At 40.6% G+C, this 21,451-nt stretch overlaps 1 protein-coding gene across 1 annotated transcript in view; it reads right to left on the bottom strand.

The window, feature by feature from the left end:
• The window catches only part of SH3BP5 (SH3 domain binding protein 5), a 62,550-nt gene that overhangs the window by 11,051 nt on the left and 30,048 nt on the right, over positions 1-21,451 (bottom strand). Inside the window, exon 4 of the mRNA XM_060781833.2 lies at positions 36-200. Within this exon, the coding sequence (XP_060637816.2) occupies positions 36-200 (165 nt within the window). The remainder of the gene's footprint in view (positions 1-35; positions 201-21,451) is intronic.

The following is a 21,451-nucleotide window of genomic DNA, read 5'->3' on the forward strand; positions in this document are numbered from 1 at the left end:
GGGCAGCTTTTCCCTAGAAAACCAATAAATCTTACCCTTTGGGTAGCATGGTTAAGCATCTCCTGCCAGGCAGAGTCAAACTGACGCTTGTCATCTTCCAGCAGCCTCTGCTCAGCCAGGGAAATGGTCTCCTTTGCAGCCCGGAGCACCTCTGTGGCTCTCTGGAAATCCTGTGTTGCTTTCTGAGCTTCCAGCTGGGCCTATAATGAGAGAGACCATTATTTAGCACTCGTCAATCTTGACAAATTAGTAGAAAGAAGACCAGTCAATAATCCACACTTATTAAGATCTTAAACCCAAATGATAGACCTAACAAGAATAGATCTTGGGACATGTGCTTGTGTGTTATGCGTACAAGTATGTGCCTTCAAGTTACCTGTTGATTTATGTCAAGCCCAAGAATCTCACAGGGCTATATATTTATTATTTTTCAGCAATATAATAATAATGATACAATTTGTAGTCAGTTATTTTCCACCTAGCTTAAGGTAAAGGTTTTCCCCTGACATTAAGACTAGTCGTGTCTGACTCTGGGGTGTGGTGCTCATCTCCATTTCTAAGCCGAAGATTTATAGTCCACCTACAACCAAAGAGGATTTTGAACCCCACCAATGATAGGATTGAAGCAAACGTGGCACTAAGGACTCCCATGATCAACAGAAAACACTAGGAAGGGTGGTGGCCATTGACCTTGAGTTTGGGAGTTGTAGTTCACCAACATTCAGAGAGCACTGTGGACTCAAACAATTATAAATCTGGACCAAACTTGGCACGAATATTCCATATGCCCAAATATGAACACAAATGGAATTTGGGGGAAATAGACCTTGACATTTGGGAGTTGTAGTTACTGGGATTTTTAGTTCACCTACAATCAAAGAGCCTTTAGTACTCCACCAATGATAGAATTGGGCCAAACTTCCCACACAGAACCCTGATGCCAACAGAAAATACTTAAGGCCATCCAGTCCAACTCCCTTCACCAAGACAAGAAAATGTAATCAAAGCCCTTTTGACAAAGAGCCATCCAGGCATAGATATTGATAGATATATATGATTCACACACACAGAGATATAGTATCATAGATTTGAAAGGGACCCCTAAAGAAGGACAATTATATGTTGCATGTTCCAGAGTAGGCAAACTAGAGAATCACCACATCAACACTGACAAAGAAACAGCAAGAAATACTGTTTACTCAGTAGCATAAATAAATTACATATATTAGAAACCATTACTTTATTTTCCAGATTACCAGGCTGGGCCACAGCAACGCGTGGCAGGGCACGGCTAGTCATTAATAAACAGAGAAAATAATTTTGTATCGGGTTGTTGTAGGTTTTTTCGGGCTATATGGCCATGGTCTAGAGGCATTCTCTCCTGACGTTTCGCCTGCATCTGTGGTAAGCATCCTCAGAGGTAGTGAGGATGCTTGCCATAGATGCAGGCGAAACATCAGGAGAGAATGCCTCTAGACCATGGCCATATAGCCCGAAAAAACCTACAACAACCCAGTGATCCTGGCCATGAAAGCCTTCGACAATAATTAATTTTGTATCCTCTCATTCTACAGAGTATCAAGATGATATAATACTCGTTTCCATAAAAAGAACTAAGAAAAAAGAACCAAGATCAGAAAATGTAATGATCTGATATTCTGTGCGTTGGTGTTTGCCTTCAAGCAGCCTGTCAACTTAAGGCACCCCCTTGAATTTCACAAGGTTTCTTAGGCAAGGAATGCCTTAGCTGTAGTTCTGCCAGTTCTTTCCTCTAAAATATCGCCTGCAGCCCTTGGGATTCCTTGGCAGTCTCCCATCCATCTCCCATCTGGTGCCTTTGGGGCCTATTTTAATAGATAGTCTTCCCCTTAAAATCTTCCTTAAATCATTTTTAGAAATGATTTTCAGGCGGTAAATATCTTTTCTTCAGAGAGCTGCCTTTGAAAGAAATCTTACACGCCTTCGCCATTTAAAGTTTCCTTCTCTAAGTGCTTTGTTATGTTGTCGCTTGAAATGGATTGAGCTTCCAGCATGCTCAGCAGGAACCGTTTCTTCCCTGCAGCATAAATATTACATGCCTGTAGCATACACAGTCTTAATGTCCTAGTTTATGATAGCATTTTTCCTTTTTGATGAAATGCCTTGAGGGTGTGATCGTTCGGAGCGAAGAATACGACAGTGCCTGACCTTTACCAAGTATTAATCTAACCTTTACAAAATATGGAGCAGCGGGGGAATGAAGGTCACTGCAGTCAAAAACAGACTTGTGAGGCTAGGCTGGTGTGACCTGGACACATAAAACAGATTCATGGGGTCTAAACATAACTCAACAGTATCTGCTTCAGAACAAAATTACCTATGTCACTTTGGAGCATATATAACAACCACAATGTTAACCTGTGTCAGCATGAAAAAATGGGGAAAATTGAGAGATAAGTCTATTGCAGAAGACTCACCTAGCAGCATATTTGAAACTGATTTCATTTACCATGAGCTTTTGGGAATTTCAATCTGTTTCTTCAGGCATATGGAAACCAATGTGGTGTAATAGTTTGAATGTTGGACTGGGATACTGTGAGACAAGGGTTTTCTGCTCTAAGACAGAAATGGCTTCAAGGCATAAAACAAAAATGAATTTAAGAATGATTACATAATTGTGGGATTAGCATCAGAGTGATGCAAATTGTGATGGTGGTAATAAACCTTCAAAGAGCAATGCAAAATAGGACATGTCCATCAAACAGTTTGACTGTGTGGAAGTCTTAAATCCGTAAGTCCTAAGATGTGTATTTAACCCGAAGTATATATAACCTAAAATATTATAATGTTGGGTTGCTGTCGAGCTAAATGGCCATGTTCTAGAAGCATTCTCTCCTGACGTTTCACCTACATCTATGGCAAGCATCCTCTGAGGTTGTGAGGTCTGCCATAGATGCAGGTGAAATGTCAGGAGAGAATGCTTCTAGAACATGGCCATATAGCCCGAAAAACCTACAACAACCCAGTGATTCCAGCCATGAAAGCTTTCAACAATATATTATAATGTTTTTAAAATATAAGCCAAAACAGATTTCTCAAAGAATGCGTTTAAGATTTTGAGAATGACTAGTCCATATTTATAAATGCCCAGTCCCTAGCTCGTCAGATAGTACTCTGTTCTTTGTACTTCTTCCATACCTCATGTATACAGTTAACCATTACACTGGGATTCCTTCATCCTATTCCTCCCATTACAGTCCGAGTCCTATGTCCACAGGGTATACATTCATGGATTTATGTGGTTATGCAAATCAATGGATAAAAGAGAATACAATTAAACTGAAGAATTTCTGGTACAAATATAGCCTGGAAGACCTAGAAAATGCTTAGAAAGGACATATTTGTTGGATGTGGATAAACAAAACCATGGATACTAGTCTTCTGGATAGAGAGGCTGACATTAGTATTTAGTAATTACTGTTGAACTCTCATATTTCGTTCCTAGAAACACATGCCACTCTTTAATGGAATTGTGCATAACCTTTATGTGTTGTCCACAAAAAAAACTTTGTCAATCTCCAAATGAAAATGAGAAGGACCCACCCAAGGCAGAAAACCAGCAAATCTATAAATCCCTTCCTCTGAGCCTATGCTGCAAAGTCTCTCACAGAAGGCTCATCACATGATGCAGTAAGCCACTGTATATTGCAAGCGCCATCTGCTCGTGTCAATTTGTAGAGCCAAAATACTGCATTCCCCGCTGCCTCTTCCCTCCTTCCTCCAAACAATGAAACTGCAATCACATCACAGGAATATTGAGTGAGGTTAGTTAAGCCTCACTGGCAGGAGGGGAAAAGAAAGTGGCATATAACTGGTTATAGATAACCAGTTGTTTCCACATTCTGATATGTGCCGCTAATGAATGGATTAACTTGATAACCTTGACTGGGAAGATGGTAAGCAATTAATTACATTTTGTTACTTACAGCCAAATGCTGAAAATAAATCTATAAATCGTGACAGAGCCAGGGAAAACTCCAGCTGATTTTGCATTACATTCAGTAAGACTCTTTACACCCAACAGCACTCTTTATGCTGAAACAGAATGCATACAGCAGTGGATAGAATACTGTTAATAAACATCTATTATTTATTTAAAGTATTTATTGATTTTTTCCCCACCAGGATTCTGAAGAGGGATACAATGAAATGCAAAATATAAATCATGTGCCGGAATAGTCAGTTTCATGGCAATTATTTGGGGGGAAATACCTCTAAATCTTAACCATAATTTACCCCCAAACAACTCCTATTGTCCTTTGGTCTCCTTCACATATGACAAGTTGACAGGAAAATATATATTTCACCCTATATCTATGCAGAAATTTAGAGCACTCAAAAGAGATCTAGGATATATTTCACAATAAGCATTACTTCATTCTCTTCAATTCCCTTCTATAATTTATAGACACAGACCAAGGAGAAAAATAAATTTGGGAACGCAAAAAAGGCTACACACAATTCAATGAAGAGTATACATTCCCATCTTTTAAATCAACGGTTGTCAACATTTGGGCTTCGAAATACAGGCAGTCCCCAAGGTTTGTTGAATCTGTTTGTAAGTAGGAAGAGGTACATTGTTTAAGTTAACTCCGGATACACACACTCAAGCTTTGGCTAGCATAGGGAAGGATTAACACCTCTGTACTTTTTGTTTTGCTGTCTGTGCTCCTGTTCAGAAGACCTCACCTCACTTTCTGTCCCTGTGATAATTGGATTTTGAAAAAAATGGCTTCTTGTGGAAATAAGGATAGATGAGAAAGCTTCAGTGGATACACCTTTTCCCCATGATAACTCTTTTCGTTCCAAGGGGTAGATTTATCTCGCTTCTTGTTATCTCAACCCTGTTCTTAACTATGAGTCATTTGTAAGTCAGATGTATGCAACTTGGGGACTGCTTGTAGTTTGCACTAAAAATGATGTTCTAAACCAGAAAGAAAGTGGTGATTGAGAAGTACGTGTTTAAAAAAAAAAACAAGAGAGATAAGCAGGGAAGGATTCCATTAGGAAATGGTTAAAAGATTACATATGCCATCCCAACAAACTATAGACATTTGTAACATTCATCTTTGATTTTTTAGTTCTTTCTCATTAAGAGTGGGTGCTTTTAGACATCTCCAGTGCACTGCCTCTAGATATTTTGGATGACAGCTTCTATCATCCCTGATGAATGACTGACACTTGTATTCCAAAATACATTAAGAATAGCATTTTTGGGAAAGGCTAAAATCTTGTTCCAATTGGAATGTGTGTACGTGTTGCAAAATACAGGTTGAGCATCCATTATTTGGAATTCCGACATCCAAAATACTCCAAAATCGTCCACATGGGTGGTTATGATAGTGACATCTTGGCTTTCTGATGGTTCACTATACACCAAATTTGAGTCAAATGGAGAATTGCTTCAAAATACAGTACATTACTTCAGGCTATGGTTATAAAGTGTATAGAGAAAAGAATTTTTGTGTTTGTACTTAGGTCCTATCTGCAAGATAGCTCATTATGTCTGTATATGCAAATACACCTATTCCAAAATGTGAAGAGAAACCGAAATCAAAAGGTTTTCTGGTCTCATGCATTTCAGATAAGGGATACTCAACCTTGATTAGAAAAAAATCTTGATATAACAAGGTATTAAAAAATGAGATTTTTAACCCTGTGTGAAAGCAAAAAGACAAATATATTGATGATCCATGCAAAAAAAAAAAAAAACCACCTTCATGATATTGAGGGGGAAATCCTGAAGTATGAGTAGTAAACTTTCATGTGAGAACAAAATAAGAGAAAAATTATATTGAAATATAATGAAACAGAGACATACTGGAATATTTTCAGATTGCATCTCCAGATAATTCAACATTTTTAAAGATCTATTTTGTTTTTCCCTCTCTGCCACGTTACATTTTGCATTATCTTACCAGATTGACAACATCTATAAGTCTTGAAAGTCTGCATGCTCTTAATGCCCTTTCAGGCGACCTACTAAAGATCCTACCTGGATAACAGTTTTGGAATTTATCTTACAGCCAACACAGCAGATCTTATTTTTGTAACCTTTACAGTCAAGAGAGGTTGTATAGCCTCACCACTTTTCTACCAAAGGCCAATAGCGTCTAGCATTCTAAAAGCATAGCTAGAAGCAATCTTAGTTACCTTCAAATAATGAAAAAATAGGTTCTTATTTTAAAAACCAGCAAATATTCTGGTAACTTCTTTCTTCTTAGGCGATCCCTTGTTGTTTGTGTATGATGGTCCTCCAAATGTGGTGTCTTGGCAGTGGGTCTGTAGGTGGCTATGTAGCACTATTCTTGATCCGCAAGTTCTCCCGCAGTGAGGACATCGGTTTCTAGACGGAAGGTGGTCCTGGTCAGGGTTGGCTTGATGCCCCTTCCTCTTGGCATGTTTCGCCCTCCATTTGTGCCTCTTCAAATTCCACAACACTTTTGGTCACAGCTAACCTCCACTTAGAGCACTCAAGGGCCAAGGCTTCCTAGTTCTCAGTGACAATGCCACAGTTTTAAAGGTTAGCTTTATGCCCATATTTAAATCTCTTTTCCTGTCCAACAACATTCTGTTTTCCATTCTTGAATTGAGCGTATAGTAACTGCTTTGGGAGACGGTGATCGGACATTCAGACAATGTGGCCAGTCCAGCAGAGTTGATGGCGTAAGAGCATTGCTTCAATGTTGGTGGTCTTTGCTTCTTCCAACACGCTGACATTTGTCCACCTGTCTTCCCAAGAGATTTGCAGGATTTTTCGGAAGCAACGCAGATGGAATCATTCCAGGAATTGAGTGTGACGTCTGTAGAAAGTCTATGTTTCGCAGACAAACAGCAGGGTTGGGAGGACAACAGCTTTATAAACAAGCACCTTGATATCCCTATGGATGCTTTGGTGCTTAAACCTCTAGATAATCAGTAGCCAACACATAGTTTGGTGGCTGAAAGGTTAAACCTCTTTCTGGGAATATTTGACCTGCTAATTCCAAACATGGCACCACTTTTCCCCTATCAGTTCCAATTTTTGAGATACACAACATAGCCATCTCCCAGTTTTCAACTACTCTCCCATAAAAACCATGATACGTATATCTAATAAACTAGAGTTAATGCAGTCTATCTAATGCCATTTTCTGAATCAGCACCCCAAATAACCTCTGGGAATGGCCTAAAAACTATGACACCAAGGAAAAAAACTTTTTGTTGTTGGGCTGTGTAACTTACGAAGCAACTTTCCAAGGTCTCAATAAATACACTCAGCACTTCACATTTGGTGGGATTCGGAGCACAGGATCCATGTGAAAGTGAAAAAATGTGAATGTGTAAAAAAAATTTAACTGGAGAGAATACCTCTCTAGAATTTCTAGGTCTTCCAGCATGACTCCATGGCTGAATTCCAATGGAAGCTAACCAAAGAATTACACTGGAGGAGCCAAAGATTTCTAGAGAGGAGTTCTCTCTAGAAATCTCTATGTCTTCCAGTATAACTGGAGAAAGTTGACTATAGAATCACACAATGGTGAACCTAGACATTACTACAGAGAACATTTTACTCAAATCCATGAAGAAATAAATCTGCAGAAGTAAAAACCACAAGCATGGAGGGATGGTTATACTGTGTTCATGTACACATACATAAACACTGAGAATTAATATTCAACAAAGACTGCACAAAGTTCTAACTAGTTCCAATATACAACCAAGTAGCATGGAACTAACTGTTCTTAGCCCAATTGAAGTTCTCATTCTTTCCTTAATGAGAGCAAATATACTGATCAACACAGATACTTAAATATTTTAATTGCTTAGGGCATTTTTGGAGCCCCTGGGTGGTGCAGTGAGTGAAACCGCTGAGCTGCTGAACATGCTGACTGAAAGGTCAGTGGTTTCAATCTGGGGGCCAGGGTGAGCTCCTGCTGTTAGTCCCAGCTTTTGCCAACCTAGCAGTTCAAAAACATGCAAATGTGAATAGATCAACAGGTACTGCCCTGGCAGGAAGGTAACGGCGCTGGCCACATGACCTTGGAGGCATCTGCGGACAACACCAGCTCTTTGGCTTAGAAATGGAAATGGGCACCACCCCCCAGAGTCGGGCACAACTAAATTTAATGTCAAGGGGAAACCTTTACCTTTACTTTTTAGGGCATATTTTTAACCAACAAGAATTCCTTTATCACAATTCTTGTCAAAATTAACAAGAAGCAGAGTAAAGTTTAAACACTGCTGGCTAGTGAAGTATTTGTTGCTTGGGCTATGCATCATGGATAACTGTTGAGAACCTTATACACAAAATACTTTTGGCATCTTGGATAGATCCTTTACAGTTAGAACTTAAATCCTAAGCATGTTCACTGTCTTACCGATATCAAAGGTATCAGCCACCGCTGCATGCGAAGAACAAAGTTTCAGTGGCAACCAACTATACTCCTGTGCCATTTCCATAGTAAACACTACCTCAGCATGATCCCATCAGCAATAATATACTTTGGGATTTTTTCACACAAAAGACAGAACTAAATGTGTAAAATGAGCTTTACCCACAGTGCAGAAAACAGGGATGTGATCTTGTTAGTGCTACCAATGGATATGATCCCACAGAGACTGCTGTCAGAAGTTAAAAGACATACATCTTCAGACCCCACCAAGCATGAAAGGAAAAAAAGATCCTGTCATGAATGAATAAAAGATATCTCCAATAAAAATAGTTTGATAAGGAAGATATCAGTGAGAGGTAGGCATGAAAAAGTGATTTGTTGGGTTCCAATTTTCCATGAAAAAATCCCTTTTGAACTTCTTGAGAGTCACATCAGGTAAAATTGCATTCTGGATCCAAAAAGGGTACATTTCCAAGGTTTATGAAATATGTATGCAGAAAGAAAATACATATATGTATATGTATATATGTATATGTGTGTGTATGTATGTATGTATATGTATATGTGTGTGTGTGTGTGTCTATCTATCTATCTATCTATCTCAGCTTGGGTACCCAGCGTCATTTTTTAATTGTACAAAATGCACAAGGTTGTGTGTGAACTACAAATCACATCATGCTAAAAAAAACTCCAGCAGTACTTAAAATTTGTTATGTTGGGCAAGTTTGCTCTAGATGCATCATTGGTGGGGTTCAGTGTGCTCTCTGGCTGCAGGGTATACTACAACTCCCAGTAGGTTGAGGCAGTCATGGGGGTTCTGTGTGCCAAATTTGGTCTAGGTCTATCATCGGTGGAGGTCACAGTTTCTCTGGTTGTGGGTGAACTACAACTCCCAGAAAGGAAGACCAGTTCAACCCTCCCACAACCCCCTCCAGTAATCAAATTTCGGCATGTCAGGTATGTGCGCCAAATTTGGTCCAGATCCATCAGTGTTTGGATTCACAGTGCTCTCTAGATGTAGGTGACTACAATTCCCCCAAATCTAGGTGAATTTTCCCCAAAGACTTCCAGTATTTTTTACTTTTCGTGGGGGCTCTGTGGTCAAGTGTGATCCAATTCCATCATTGCTGGAGTTCAGAGTGCTCTTAAGACTGCAGATGAACTAGTACCTACACCTCCTATAAATCATGGTGAATTCTCCCCAAACCTTTCTAGTATGTTCTGTTGCTGATCAATTCCTCTATGTGCTGTGTGCCATAGAAAAGAATAGAAGAAGGTTAAGGGAGAGGCAGCGGGCAGGATCATGCAAATTCCACACCAATGGAGAGAGTGAGAAACACTGGGATGTCTGTAGTGGAGGAAACACATAAAATCTAGGATGAAATTGTCCTTGTATGAAAGCCTTCACTTGGGTAGTGGACAGTATTGTGTTTGTGGAGGACATTGGCAGGGCTCTTGTACATGTTCATGGCGCTCACTATAAAACTGTATGCCAAAATCCAATGTTGATTCTCCCCACCCTGCTTTCTACACATTTCCCTTCATTTGCAAATGCTTCAGAGGGTGAAAATGTGGCACCTAGTCAAGTGTATATATAACCATGTGTGTACATTATCAAAAACAGGTACAAAATATGTATTTTGAAACAATATGAATACAAATGTGCATGCATATTTGTGGTACGAGGGCGAAATGCTAGCAGAAGATGAGTATTCTGAGAAAGGAAAACAAAACAAGCAACATACATATTTCACATCTCTACTTAGAGCTTAAGAACAGAATAAGATAAGATAAATGTAAGACTGTCTTTGTAAACTTGAACAAAGAATGATTGTTTCATATAATGCCGAGGCCTAATCTGAAGTGCCTGGCAACCCACATTCTTGTACAAAAGTCATGTCATGGCCTCGGATCATGAACACAACCATACAAGGGAGAATCCCACATTTAAACGTCATCTTTAACAGCGGACAAGAAGACAGCCCAGTTTTTACTTATAAATTAAATGTTTTGTGATAGTTTGAGATGAAAATTGGAAAATCTATTTTTGAACTACAATTTCCAGTGCCCCCCATCCAGATACAATGCCAGTTCACTTGTTAACACCATTTGTAGATGTGGGTATAATGAAATGTTGCATAGATTTGTAGTATTTATTTCCCCGTTAATTATTTTCAAAAGGCGCCAACTGCTACTGCTTTCATTGGGACCCATAATTCTGCTTGACTGAATGATTGTAAAAAGAGAAGCCAGGTGCACAGTCAAGCTAGCTACCAGTTTAAATAATCAAAACCTTCAGTAGCCTTTGAAGCCCACCTGCAATTCATTATTGAACATCTATCTACCAGATGCCCCATTTCTGGTGAGATTCTCATTTTTAATGAGCCGTCCCTTCTACCTTCATTACATTTAGAATATCCTAACTCTATTGAAGCGCAGTTTCAGTCAATGCCCAGCAGCATTCCAAGCCAAAAATGTGGTGAATTTCTTATCAATTGGGTTTTCAAGCTTCACTACTATTCATAATTACATCTGGGATCCAACTGGAGTTTTATTCTAGAGGGCATCTAGACCAGTGGTTCCCAACCATTTTTTGACCAGGGACCACTTGACCAGGGACCACTTTGACCAGGGACCACTCTCCAACAGGGTTACGAATCAGTTTTTGGTCAACTTCATATTTAGTTTGGTTATTTGGGATGCTGATTCAGAAAACTGAATTGGATAGACCATATCAGCTCTAGTTTCTGATACATAACATATGCCATCCAGTAATCGCCATCTGCTTGCCCAGAAAACTATATTTAATAAGTCTCAGCACTATAAGAGTGCACTATGAGACCAGTCATTCTCATTGCAATGGTGTAGTAATGGTGAGGCCGTGGACCACATTTTAGTTCTTGAGGAGCACTGGTGGTCCACAGACCACAGGTTGGGAACAGCTGGTCTCGATATACAACAGCCTGCCGGATGCCTACTGTTCTGTACCCACTACCACAGTGGCCTTTGCTTTCAAACTTTAGAACTTACACATTGTCTCTGCATCCCATTGTTCCTCTAAGTAGTTCAGAGATAGATTTTAAAGAGACAGCCTGTGAAGAAGTTTAACAGGAAGGTGTAATGGCTTGTCCCAATCCAACATTACAAGAAAACATATCTACCTGTGTGCATCCACACAAGTAATTCTAACTGTTGTTTAGGAAATGCAAAATGCATCACATTTGATCTCAAAGTCACACAGTTTGGGCTTATTTATCAACCTCACTTCATATCTGGTAGCAACCACCCCTTTTCCTCCCTGACGTTCTCTGGAAAGAGAGGATTTTTTTAAAAGGCAGTGTTTCTCTTTCCATTTACCCCGAGGAAAGGTTTTCTTACGTTACCCTTACCTCCTATGCTCTTTTGTGCAAATACAAGCAGATACTACCTTCTCAACTCCAAGCAGCACCAAATTCCACAGAAGTTAAAGAACAAAAGAAAGCTCACTGCCCACATCAAAAGTCTGTAGAGGCCACTTGTATTGTCCCAAATAAGAAAGATGCACATTTTCCATCCCAAGCTACTTCTGAAACTCAGAGGTGTCGCAAAAATAATTTGGAGAACCATAAAGACAAGTACTGTTCAAAAACATGGTTCGATGTAACTGCACATCCAGCAGAAACCATGTGCTACCAAAGAATTAGGAGATCTTACTTATTTATTTTATTTATCGTGTCATCAGCAACCATTGTATTACAATTCTAACAGAGCAAAACAAACACAGAGATTAAAAAGAAAAAGAAAAAAAAAGAAAGAAAAAAAACCACACAGATTTTGTAAATTTGGTATTTGGTTAAATGTCCTTTGACCAGTATCTGGCCACTTGGAGTGCCTCTGGGGTTGCCGCAAGAAGGTCCTCCATCGTGCATGTGGCAGGGCTCAGGGTGCATTGCAGCAGGTGGTCAGTGGTTTGTTCTTCTCCGCACTCGCATGCCGAGGATTCCACCCTGTAGCCCCATTTCTTAAGATTGGCTCTGCATCTCGTGGTGCCAGAGCGCAATCTGTTCAGCGCCTTCCAAGTCGCCCAGTCTTCTGAGTGCCCAGGGGAGAGTCTCTCATCTGGTATCACCCATGAATTGAGGTGCTGGGTTTGGGCCTGCCACTTTTGGACTCTCGCTTGCTGGGGTGTTCCAGCGAGTGTCTCTGTAGTTCTAAGAAAACTATGTCTTGATTTAAGTCGTTGACGTGCTGGCTGATACCCAAACAGGGGATGAGCTGGAGATGTCTCTGCCTTGGTCCTTTCACTATTGGCTGCTACTTCCCGGCGGATGTCAGGTGGTGCAATACCGGCTAAGCAGTGTAATTTCTCCAGTGGTGTGGGTCGCAGACACCCCGTGATAATGCGGCATGTCTCATTAAGAGCCACATCCACTGTTTTAGTGTGATGAGATGTGTTCCACACTGGGCATGCATACTCAGCAGCAGAGTAGCATAGCGCAAGGGCAGATGTCTTCACTGTGTCTGGTTGTGATCCCCAGGTTGTGCCAGTCAGCTTTCGTATGATGTTGTTTCTAGCGCCCACTTTTTGTTTGATGTTCAGGCAGTGCTTCTTGTAGGTCAGAGCACGGTCCAAAGTGACTCCCAGGTATTTGGGTGCGCTGCAATGCTCCAGTGGGATTCCTTCCCAGGTAATCCTCAGAGCTCGGGATGCTTGTCTGTTCTTAAGGTGAAAGGCGCATGTCTGTGTTTTAGATGGATTAGGGATCAGATGGTTTTCCCTGTAATAGGCAGTAAGAGCACCTAGAGCTTGGGAGAGCTTATGTTCTACCATCTCAAAGCTCCCTGCTTGAGCGGTAATGGCACGATCGTCAGCATAGATGAAACTCTCTGTCCCTTCTGGCAGTGGCTGGTCATTTGTGTAGATGTTGAACATGGATGGAGCAAGCACGCTCCCCTGAGGCAGGCCGTTCTTCTGTTTCCGCCATCTGCTTCTCTGGCCCTGGAACTCAACAAAAAAGCTCCTGTTTTGTAGCAGGTTTCCTATGAGGCGGGTGAGGTGGTAGTCCTTTGTGATATTATACATTTTTCTCAGGAGGAGGCGGTGGTTCACAGTATCATAGGCTGCTGACAAGTCTATGAAGACAGCTCCTGTGATCTGCTGCCTTTCAAAGCCATCTTCTATGTGCTGAGTCAGGTTCAGCACTTGCGATGTGCAGCTTTTGCCTTTTCTGAAGCCAGCTTGCTGTGGGATCAGACAGGGGTCTATATTTTCCATAATTCTATGCAAAATAAGTCTCTCCAGAACTTTGTAGAGGTGGCACAACAGGGAGATTGGTCTGTAGCTTTTTGGGTCATTACGGTCTTTGCCTGGCTTCAAGATGGCGATGACTCTTGCTTTCCTCCAGATTTTGGGGATCTGACAGGATGCAGTGCAGTTGTTCATCAGCTCCAGCAGCCAGCGCCTTGCTTTTGGGCCAAAGTTCTTGATTTGTTCCATCCGTAGATCATCCAAGCCAGCTGCTTTGCCATTCTTACATTTGTTGAGAGCCATGTCCAATTCAGTAGATGTAAAGGGTTCATGGAGGTTGTTGTTCTCAATCTCCGGCTGTCTGGCTATTGGTTTCTTTCCTACTTTGGTGGCAAGGTTGGGTTTCCCATTCTTCAAGAGTTGGTGTGCTATCTGATCTGCCTTTATGTTGGCATGGGTATTAGTTTGTGAGGGATCGTTGCTCAGCCGTCTCAGCAGCCTCCACGCCTTCTGGCTGCTCCTGCCCATGTCGACCTCTGTGATCAACTTGACCCACTGTTCTTTCTTGGCTTCAGAGATGGAGGACACAATGCTCTGTGCTGCCTGAAGAGTCTGCTCACTGAATGGGTCTTCGTTGTGGAGCCTGTAATAGTTTTCCAACAAGGCAGCTGTTTCAGGAGTAATGCCCTGAAGGTAGTGGGTTCTGCAGCCTCTCGGTATAGAGGCCCGTGAGCAGGTTTTCACTATTTCAATAAAATGTTCGTAAGGAGATCTTACTTATGAGTTGGAGAAATCTATGACATCCGAATGTTTACATAAAATTATCAAACTTATAAACAAATCAGAAGATACCCGTGCACCAAAACATTAATTTTCAAGAAATGTTGTCAACCTGCTCACAACTTCAAATGGTGACAAAAATGTATATAGTAAGTGTTTTACAATGTGTGGAGAACCCCAGGTATTCTAGTTCTGTTCTAGAGATAGTTTATTAATGATTATTAATGTCTCATGTAGACAGAACAGAACAGAACAGAATAGAACAGCTTTACGGTCAATGTGTATTGAAATGTTTTTAGTTATGAGCTGCTTTGATTCTTTGTATGGAGAGATAAAGCGGAATATAAATAAACATAATAATAAAAAAATAATAATAATAGGGAACGTGCATGGAGAAATCCATCAAATTAGCTGGAGACACTTACCAAAAGTAGGCATAAGAAGCAAAGTATGTACAAAAATGAATATGTATAGATTTGAATTGGTCTGTGAATTTTCCTGCTGATATTTTAAAATGCAATTTCTGTTGCATTCAGAAATTGATATGGGAAAACTCCAAGACAAGGATGCAATCAGGAAAATGAGAATTTGGATAAATTGAATTGGAAATTCCAAATAAACCTTTTAAAAGATTGGCTCTACATCTGCTTGTGGATAAAATAAAAGCTTTTGTCAGAAGAAACCCTGAAAAGTAGAGAGAATTGGTGTTTTAAGTAGAGAGCAATGTTGCTATTATTTTGATTAACAGTAGAAAGCATCTTATGCAGCAAGGCTAAGTCCTAACCTATTGGGATGAAAAAGGATAGAAAATATTACATTCAGTGTTGAGAGCAGAATATAAAAGGGTATAGTCAGTTTGCAATGACTCTACGAATATTTCAAATGTTTGGTGTGAATGATTTCCTTTCCCCAACTGAGCCAACATCCTCCCTTAAAAACAACACCATTTCACCGCTTACTAAATTCCACGGTTTAGGAGCAGGAAGCCATTTTCCGCCTATTCAGCAGTTTTTATCAGGTCATGTTTCCGTTCTTCCTAGAATTCAATTGAGTATGAGCTGGATTTACATAAAGTCATTCAAGCAGGACCCCTGAGGGGACATGATTTCAAAACAAGGAGAACGGTTCAGTTTCTTAGACCTTTGGGGACCTGCATCAAGCTAGCCTAATGTCATGCTGCCAGGCTTTCCCCAAAAAGATGGAAGAAAGAGCAGCACAAAAATAATTAATGATGTCCCTTGATGGAAATGCAATAACCTCTAAGAGAAAGGTTTCAACAAAGAGTAAGCCCAGAGGAAATAATAAATCATGAAAGGGCCATGGGACAAAAAGGGCAAAGGCTCCATGTCACAGCCTACACCAGCAGCACCTACGTCAACGGAAGAGCAGATCTCTCACACACTCTGGTCCAAATTGAAAGCCCGTGAAGCAGTAATGTGAAAAGCTGTCATTATGGAAAGGAGTTTTTTTTTCCAAGGCAGAAAGATCCAGCTAGATTAACAACTATCGCTATAACAAAAGGCAAAGTTTCATTACAGTACAACATAATCTTGGGGTGTTAAAAGTTAGCTTCCCCTGTGCTTTAATTTTTCAGATTTACTAATTATATTGAACTTACACACAAGGATTCTTGGAACTGTAGTGGATGCAGTAACCTTTTCCAAGCAATTACTTATAGGCCTTACTTCAAGTATTGCTACTGTTTTAGAAACAGGAGTAGCTCTTGGTAGGATTAACTGCTGCCAGAACATCCATTCTGAAGCTCTCCTCCAAATTTTGAAGCTCTCCAGTGAAAATTTTGAACTCAGTGTTTGTAATCGTGTAAAGAACCTCCATGCACAGAGGAGTTTCTCCCCATTAGAAACTTATTCTCCACATAAAGAGAGTTGTGGAAAACCATGATGAAGATTTAAGGCTAGGTTATCATCGTTCCCACTTGTGGGATTCATCTCTAAACCCTTAACAGAATTCATGTTCTTCAGAGTCAAGATAATTTCTTTGATCTTCCAGATGATGTATTGCAACTCCCAATATTCCTAGATACAATGGCCAAAACTTCTAGAGGACTGAATGATTTCAACTCATGTTCCAAGTGTTGTGGCAAGTGGAATAGAAGGTATTTCAGTGTATCTATCTAAAGATAGATCTTTGTAAGAGAAAACCTACAAGTATGTGTGTCTAATAAACCCATTTATATGTAACCCCCAGTGGTTCTCAACCTGTGGGTCCCCAGATATTTTGGCCTTCAACTCCCAGAAATCCTAACAGCTGGTAAACTGGCTGGGATTTCTGGGAGTTGTAGGCCAAAACACCTGGGGACCCACAGGTTGAGAACCATTGCAACTTATAAGTGTGCATACCCAAACTTGACAAATGAAGAAGATGAGGAAAATGAAAAGTATCCTGCTCCTTTACCTATATCCCTTGGATGATTCTGACTAATCAAACACAGCAGAAATGATGCAAATAAGTCAAAGCAATGGCTGTTGAAAGGGTATGCAGGCTGAGTACAATTTATCTGAAAGATTTGAGACCAGAGAGCTTTTGGATCTTGGAATTTTTTTTCAGATTGTAGAGTACTTGTATTTGCATATGTGTAGATATTGAGGAGATGGGACCCATATCTAAACAGGAAATTGGTTTCAGTTTCAAATACACATAGCTGGAAGATTATTGTATACACAATCTATATAGATAAAAATGTAATTTTCGTTTGTGGGATTAACATAACTCAAAAACCACTGGGCAAATTGACAAAAAAAAATTGGACACAAAACACCTATCAGGCCAACAAGTGACCATAACTCATAAAAACACTGAAAAACACAGTGGAAGGGATGTAAAAAGCAAAAAAAAAAAAAAAAAAAAAGCAAAAAGATGCTACAGCGCATGCACAAAATGACTCCCCCTGGCAAAATAAAACAATAGCATATCCACACTCTCTTCCGGATTACAGCTCCCAGCATCCCCTAGACCAGGCCCTTTAGGAGAGAAGGATGATCCAAATGCACTGCTTCCAAGCTGCAAGCTTTCTTCTCCTGGGATTTCTTCGAGAGCATCCCAATCCCTGCATATTTCCAATTTCCTATTCTTGGACTGCAACTCCCAGCAATCCTCCAGATGGATAAGATAGGTAGTTAGGCTGGTAGATAGATTGATCAGTAGGACTGCAGGGAGTTGCAGTCCAAGAATAGATAGAGAAGGAAGAAAGGGGAGAAAGGGGAAGGGAAAGAAAAGGGGGGAAGGAAGGAGAGAGGGGAAGGAAGGAGAGAGGGAAAGAAAAAAAAGGAAGAAAGAAAGGAAGGGAAAGAAGGAAGGAGAGAAAGAGGGAGGGAAGGTTGGCCACAGCCAACACGTGGCGAGTATTTTTTAAAAATTGTACATGAAACAAAGTCTGTATACACTGAAGCATCAGAAATCAAAGGTATCATTATCTCGTCCACCTATGTGGATTTTAGATTTCTGAATTACAATTAAAGCATACTCAACATGTTCAAAATTACAAAGCTGCAAACACAGTAAATAAAATAGTTGGCTTTTTAAAGTCTCTACGTGTATTCAAGGGGCTTCACAAGCATTGTCCAGTTGTGATCTTTTTAACAGATCTAAAGAATCTCCCACACTCCAGACAGCAACACCAATCGTTCTTAGTCAATAGACAATAGTGAATTTTAGATAGGAATTGTAGTTCAGCAGCATATGGAATTTCCCATACTTTCTATGCTTGCCTTAAGGCAAATCTAGATTATCATCACCCACACTGCATTGTAAAGCAGGGAACTGGATTATGAGCCCTTGACAATAGTCATTTTGTGCCACCATCTTTCAAGTTCATATAGGAGAACTTAACTAGGAGCCATCCTGATTCATAGCTTTAATAATTCAGCTATAAAACCGCAAGAAACATAAGCATGTTTACTGTACCTCATAAATAATTTTTAGGAAAAATAATAAAAGAAAAATAGAGAAATAAATGCCCAGAAGATCAACCTCTGAGTCAAGCAAAAGTAGAGCAAGTGTCAGTACTCCAGAAAAGGTCAGCCAAGTCTTTCGCTGGAACTGGACCAACTCTTTTCTGTGGAAGTCAGCCAAATAGAAATGCAACTCTGTCCCATATTCAGTGACACGAGATTTCTGTTCCTCAAATCCATCTTGCTTCCAGCTCTTGCCAAGAAACATTTTGCAAAACATTACAAAATCTCAGTTACACAGTTTGGCGCCAATTCCACATTTCAATGAATCTCAAGATTGTGCTGCTAAATCAATCTATCAACCTGGTTTGTTTGGGTTGAGCTTTAAAATGCAATTTTATTTTGTTGTAATCAGCGACAAAGTCGATATGGCTATGTTTTTTCAAGGACCACAGTGAACATGGAAACGGTGATTCGTAAGTTCAATTTTCAGATGTAACTATGGACACGTGAAAAACAGGTATAAAGAAATCTGATGTACACTTGTCTCTGCACAATCATGGTGTATCTAAAACGGCAATAAAATCATAAAGCAGCTTTGTATTTAACAAGGAAACCACGAAAAAATATATTGTGAGAGACATTCAAAAATTGGTCTTTCTAGCTTAGCTGTACAAGGTGTCCCCTTCTCCCAAAGCGAAAGGCTTGCTATTCCCAGAATAAGCTGCAAGTGTGAATATAGCAAATGAATTACTGACATGTAACGTTTTGGTTGGCAGCAAGCCTAATGAATTTCTAGAGGCTGATTCTTTAAACCAGAACTACAAGCAAACATCAAAAGTGATTTATAAGCCACAGACAGGTTCATCTGGAGAGGCTGCATTCAGTTGGTGCCAATTTAGATTTGCCAGCCCAGCTGGAAAGTATACAGAAAGATGCAGCTGTCTTCAACAAACAACACTCAAGCTCAGATCTCGATTCACTTTCCTAGTACCAATAACCATGCCTTAGAACAGTGTTTCCCAACCTGGGGCTTGGAGCCCCTGGGGGGGGGGTCGCAAGGGGGTTTCAGAGGGGTCGCCAAAGACCATCAGAAAACACATATTTCTGATAGTTTTAAGGAACTCCTTTGGCAGAGAAGGCTCAAGATCTCTCCACCTATAGAATCACAGAATAGAATCATAGAATCAAAGAGTTGGAAGAGACCTCATGGGCCATCCAGTCCAACCCCCTGCCAAGAAGCAGGAATATTGCATTCAAATCACCCCTGACAGATGGCCATCTAGCCCCTGTTTAAAAGCTTCCAAAGAAGAAGCATCCACCACACTCCGGGGCAGAGAGTTCCACTGCTGAAAGGCTCTCACAGTCAGGAAGTTCTTCCTCATGTTCAGATGGAATTTCCTCTCTTGTAGTTTGAAGCCATTGTTCTACGTCCTAGTCTCCAGGGGAGCAGAGAACAAGCTTGCTCCCTCCTCCCTGTGGCTTCCTCTCACATATTTATACATGGCTATCATATCTCCTCTCAGCCTTCTCTTCTTCAGGCTAAACATGCCAAGCTCCTTATGCCGCTCCTATCCTACTCTCCTTTTTGTAAACAGACAGTGAATCCTCCCACCAAAAGCCCTCCTCTTGCTGGGATTGGCTGGCCTCTCGGCTGGCCTCTCAGCCAAGGGGAGGGCTGTTTCTGAGACTCCAAGTGGGAAGGGGAGAGCAAGCATGCTCTTCCCTTAATCACTGTCAATTCCTCCCAAATCCCTCCAGTATTTTCGGTTGATCATGGGGGTTCTGTGTGCGAAGTTTGGCCCAATTCTATTGTTGGAGGGGTTCAAAGGGATCTTTGTTGTAAGTGAACTATAAATCCCAGCAACTACAATTCCCAAATGTCAAGGTCTATTTTCTCCAAAGTCTACCAGTGGTCACATTTGGGCATATTGAGTATTCATGCCAAGTTTGGGGTGGTTGAAGAAGAAGAAGAAGAAGAAGAAGAAGAAGAAGAAGAAGAAGTCTGTTTATGAGCATGACTTCTCACGTCCGCCATTATTTTTAAATGCAAATGAAAAGAGAAGAATTGGGTCTGATACAATTACAGATGTGACAAAACATAAGTCTAGAAAGATTAGTCAAGAATCAACTCCAAATGCCCGGGTCAATCTTTACTCTTAACGAAAAAGGAACCATCCTCTTCTCTTAGGAGAGTGATGAAAGGCACTCCGTCCCAAGAAAGCCTAAAAGAAGCACCAATCTCTTCTATTCTCATTGCCATAGCACCGTCTTTAGCCTTTTGAAATGTCTGGGTAGGGAAATGGCAGTGGCAAAATGCTCCTGAAAGCAGAGCTATGAATTTCCCCTTTCAATGGAATAACCCTAGATTTAGCTAAAGCTCATATCAAAATCCTGAATTTTGGCATCAAAACTTGCCCTCGAATTATAAATAAGGTCAACTTATACACAAGTATATGTATTTATTTATTTCAGGTCCTATCTCAACCTCCGCAGAGGGCCTCACGACGGCTAACAAAACGGCACCCCATGGTGCCCATACCAGAAACATAAAAATACAATTTAATAGCAATATGGCAAGAAAACAGAATAAAACAGTAGAAAACAGTAGAAAACGATATAAAAATATAAAAACAATCAAGCAGTCAGCAGTCGCCGGTTTGAATCATCATCCAAGGGGCAGTCAGTCAGTTCTATAAAAGTCGTCATGTCAGCAAGTCAACCTAATCTACAAAAGCCTGATCCCATAGCCAGGATTTCATTTGTTTCCAGAAGGTTAAGAGGGATGCAGCAGATCTAATTTCACTTTGGAGGGAGTTCCAAAGCCGAGAGGCCACCACAGAGAAGGCCCTGTCCCTTGTCCCCATCAGCCGTGATAGCAACAATGGGGGGACAACAAGCAGGGTCTCCCCGGATGATCTCAGGGCCCTAGGTGGATCGTAGCAGGAGATAAGTTCAGCCAGGTAAACTACTTATATATAGTAAGTAGGATGTTTCTGAACCATCATTATAGGTAGTGATTAGGGAAAAGAATAGAATAAGCTCTTTGACAGCTTACACTTGTGTGGGTGGTACTTGCAAGCAGATGGGGGGAGTGAAAATGTGTGATGAGTCCCAGG

Source organism: Anolis sagrei, chromosome 6, assembly GCF_037176765.1.
Source record: "Anolis sagrei isolate rAnoSag1 chromosome 6, rAnoSag1.mat, whole genome shotgun sequence".
Taxonomy (NCBI): Eukaryota; Metazoa; Chordata; class Lepidosauria; order Squamata; family Dactyloidae; genus Anolis; species Anolis sagrei.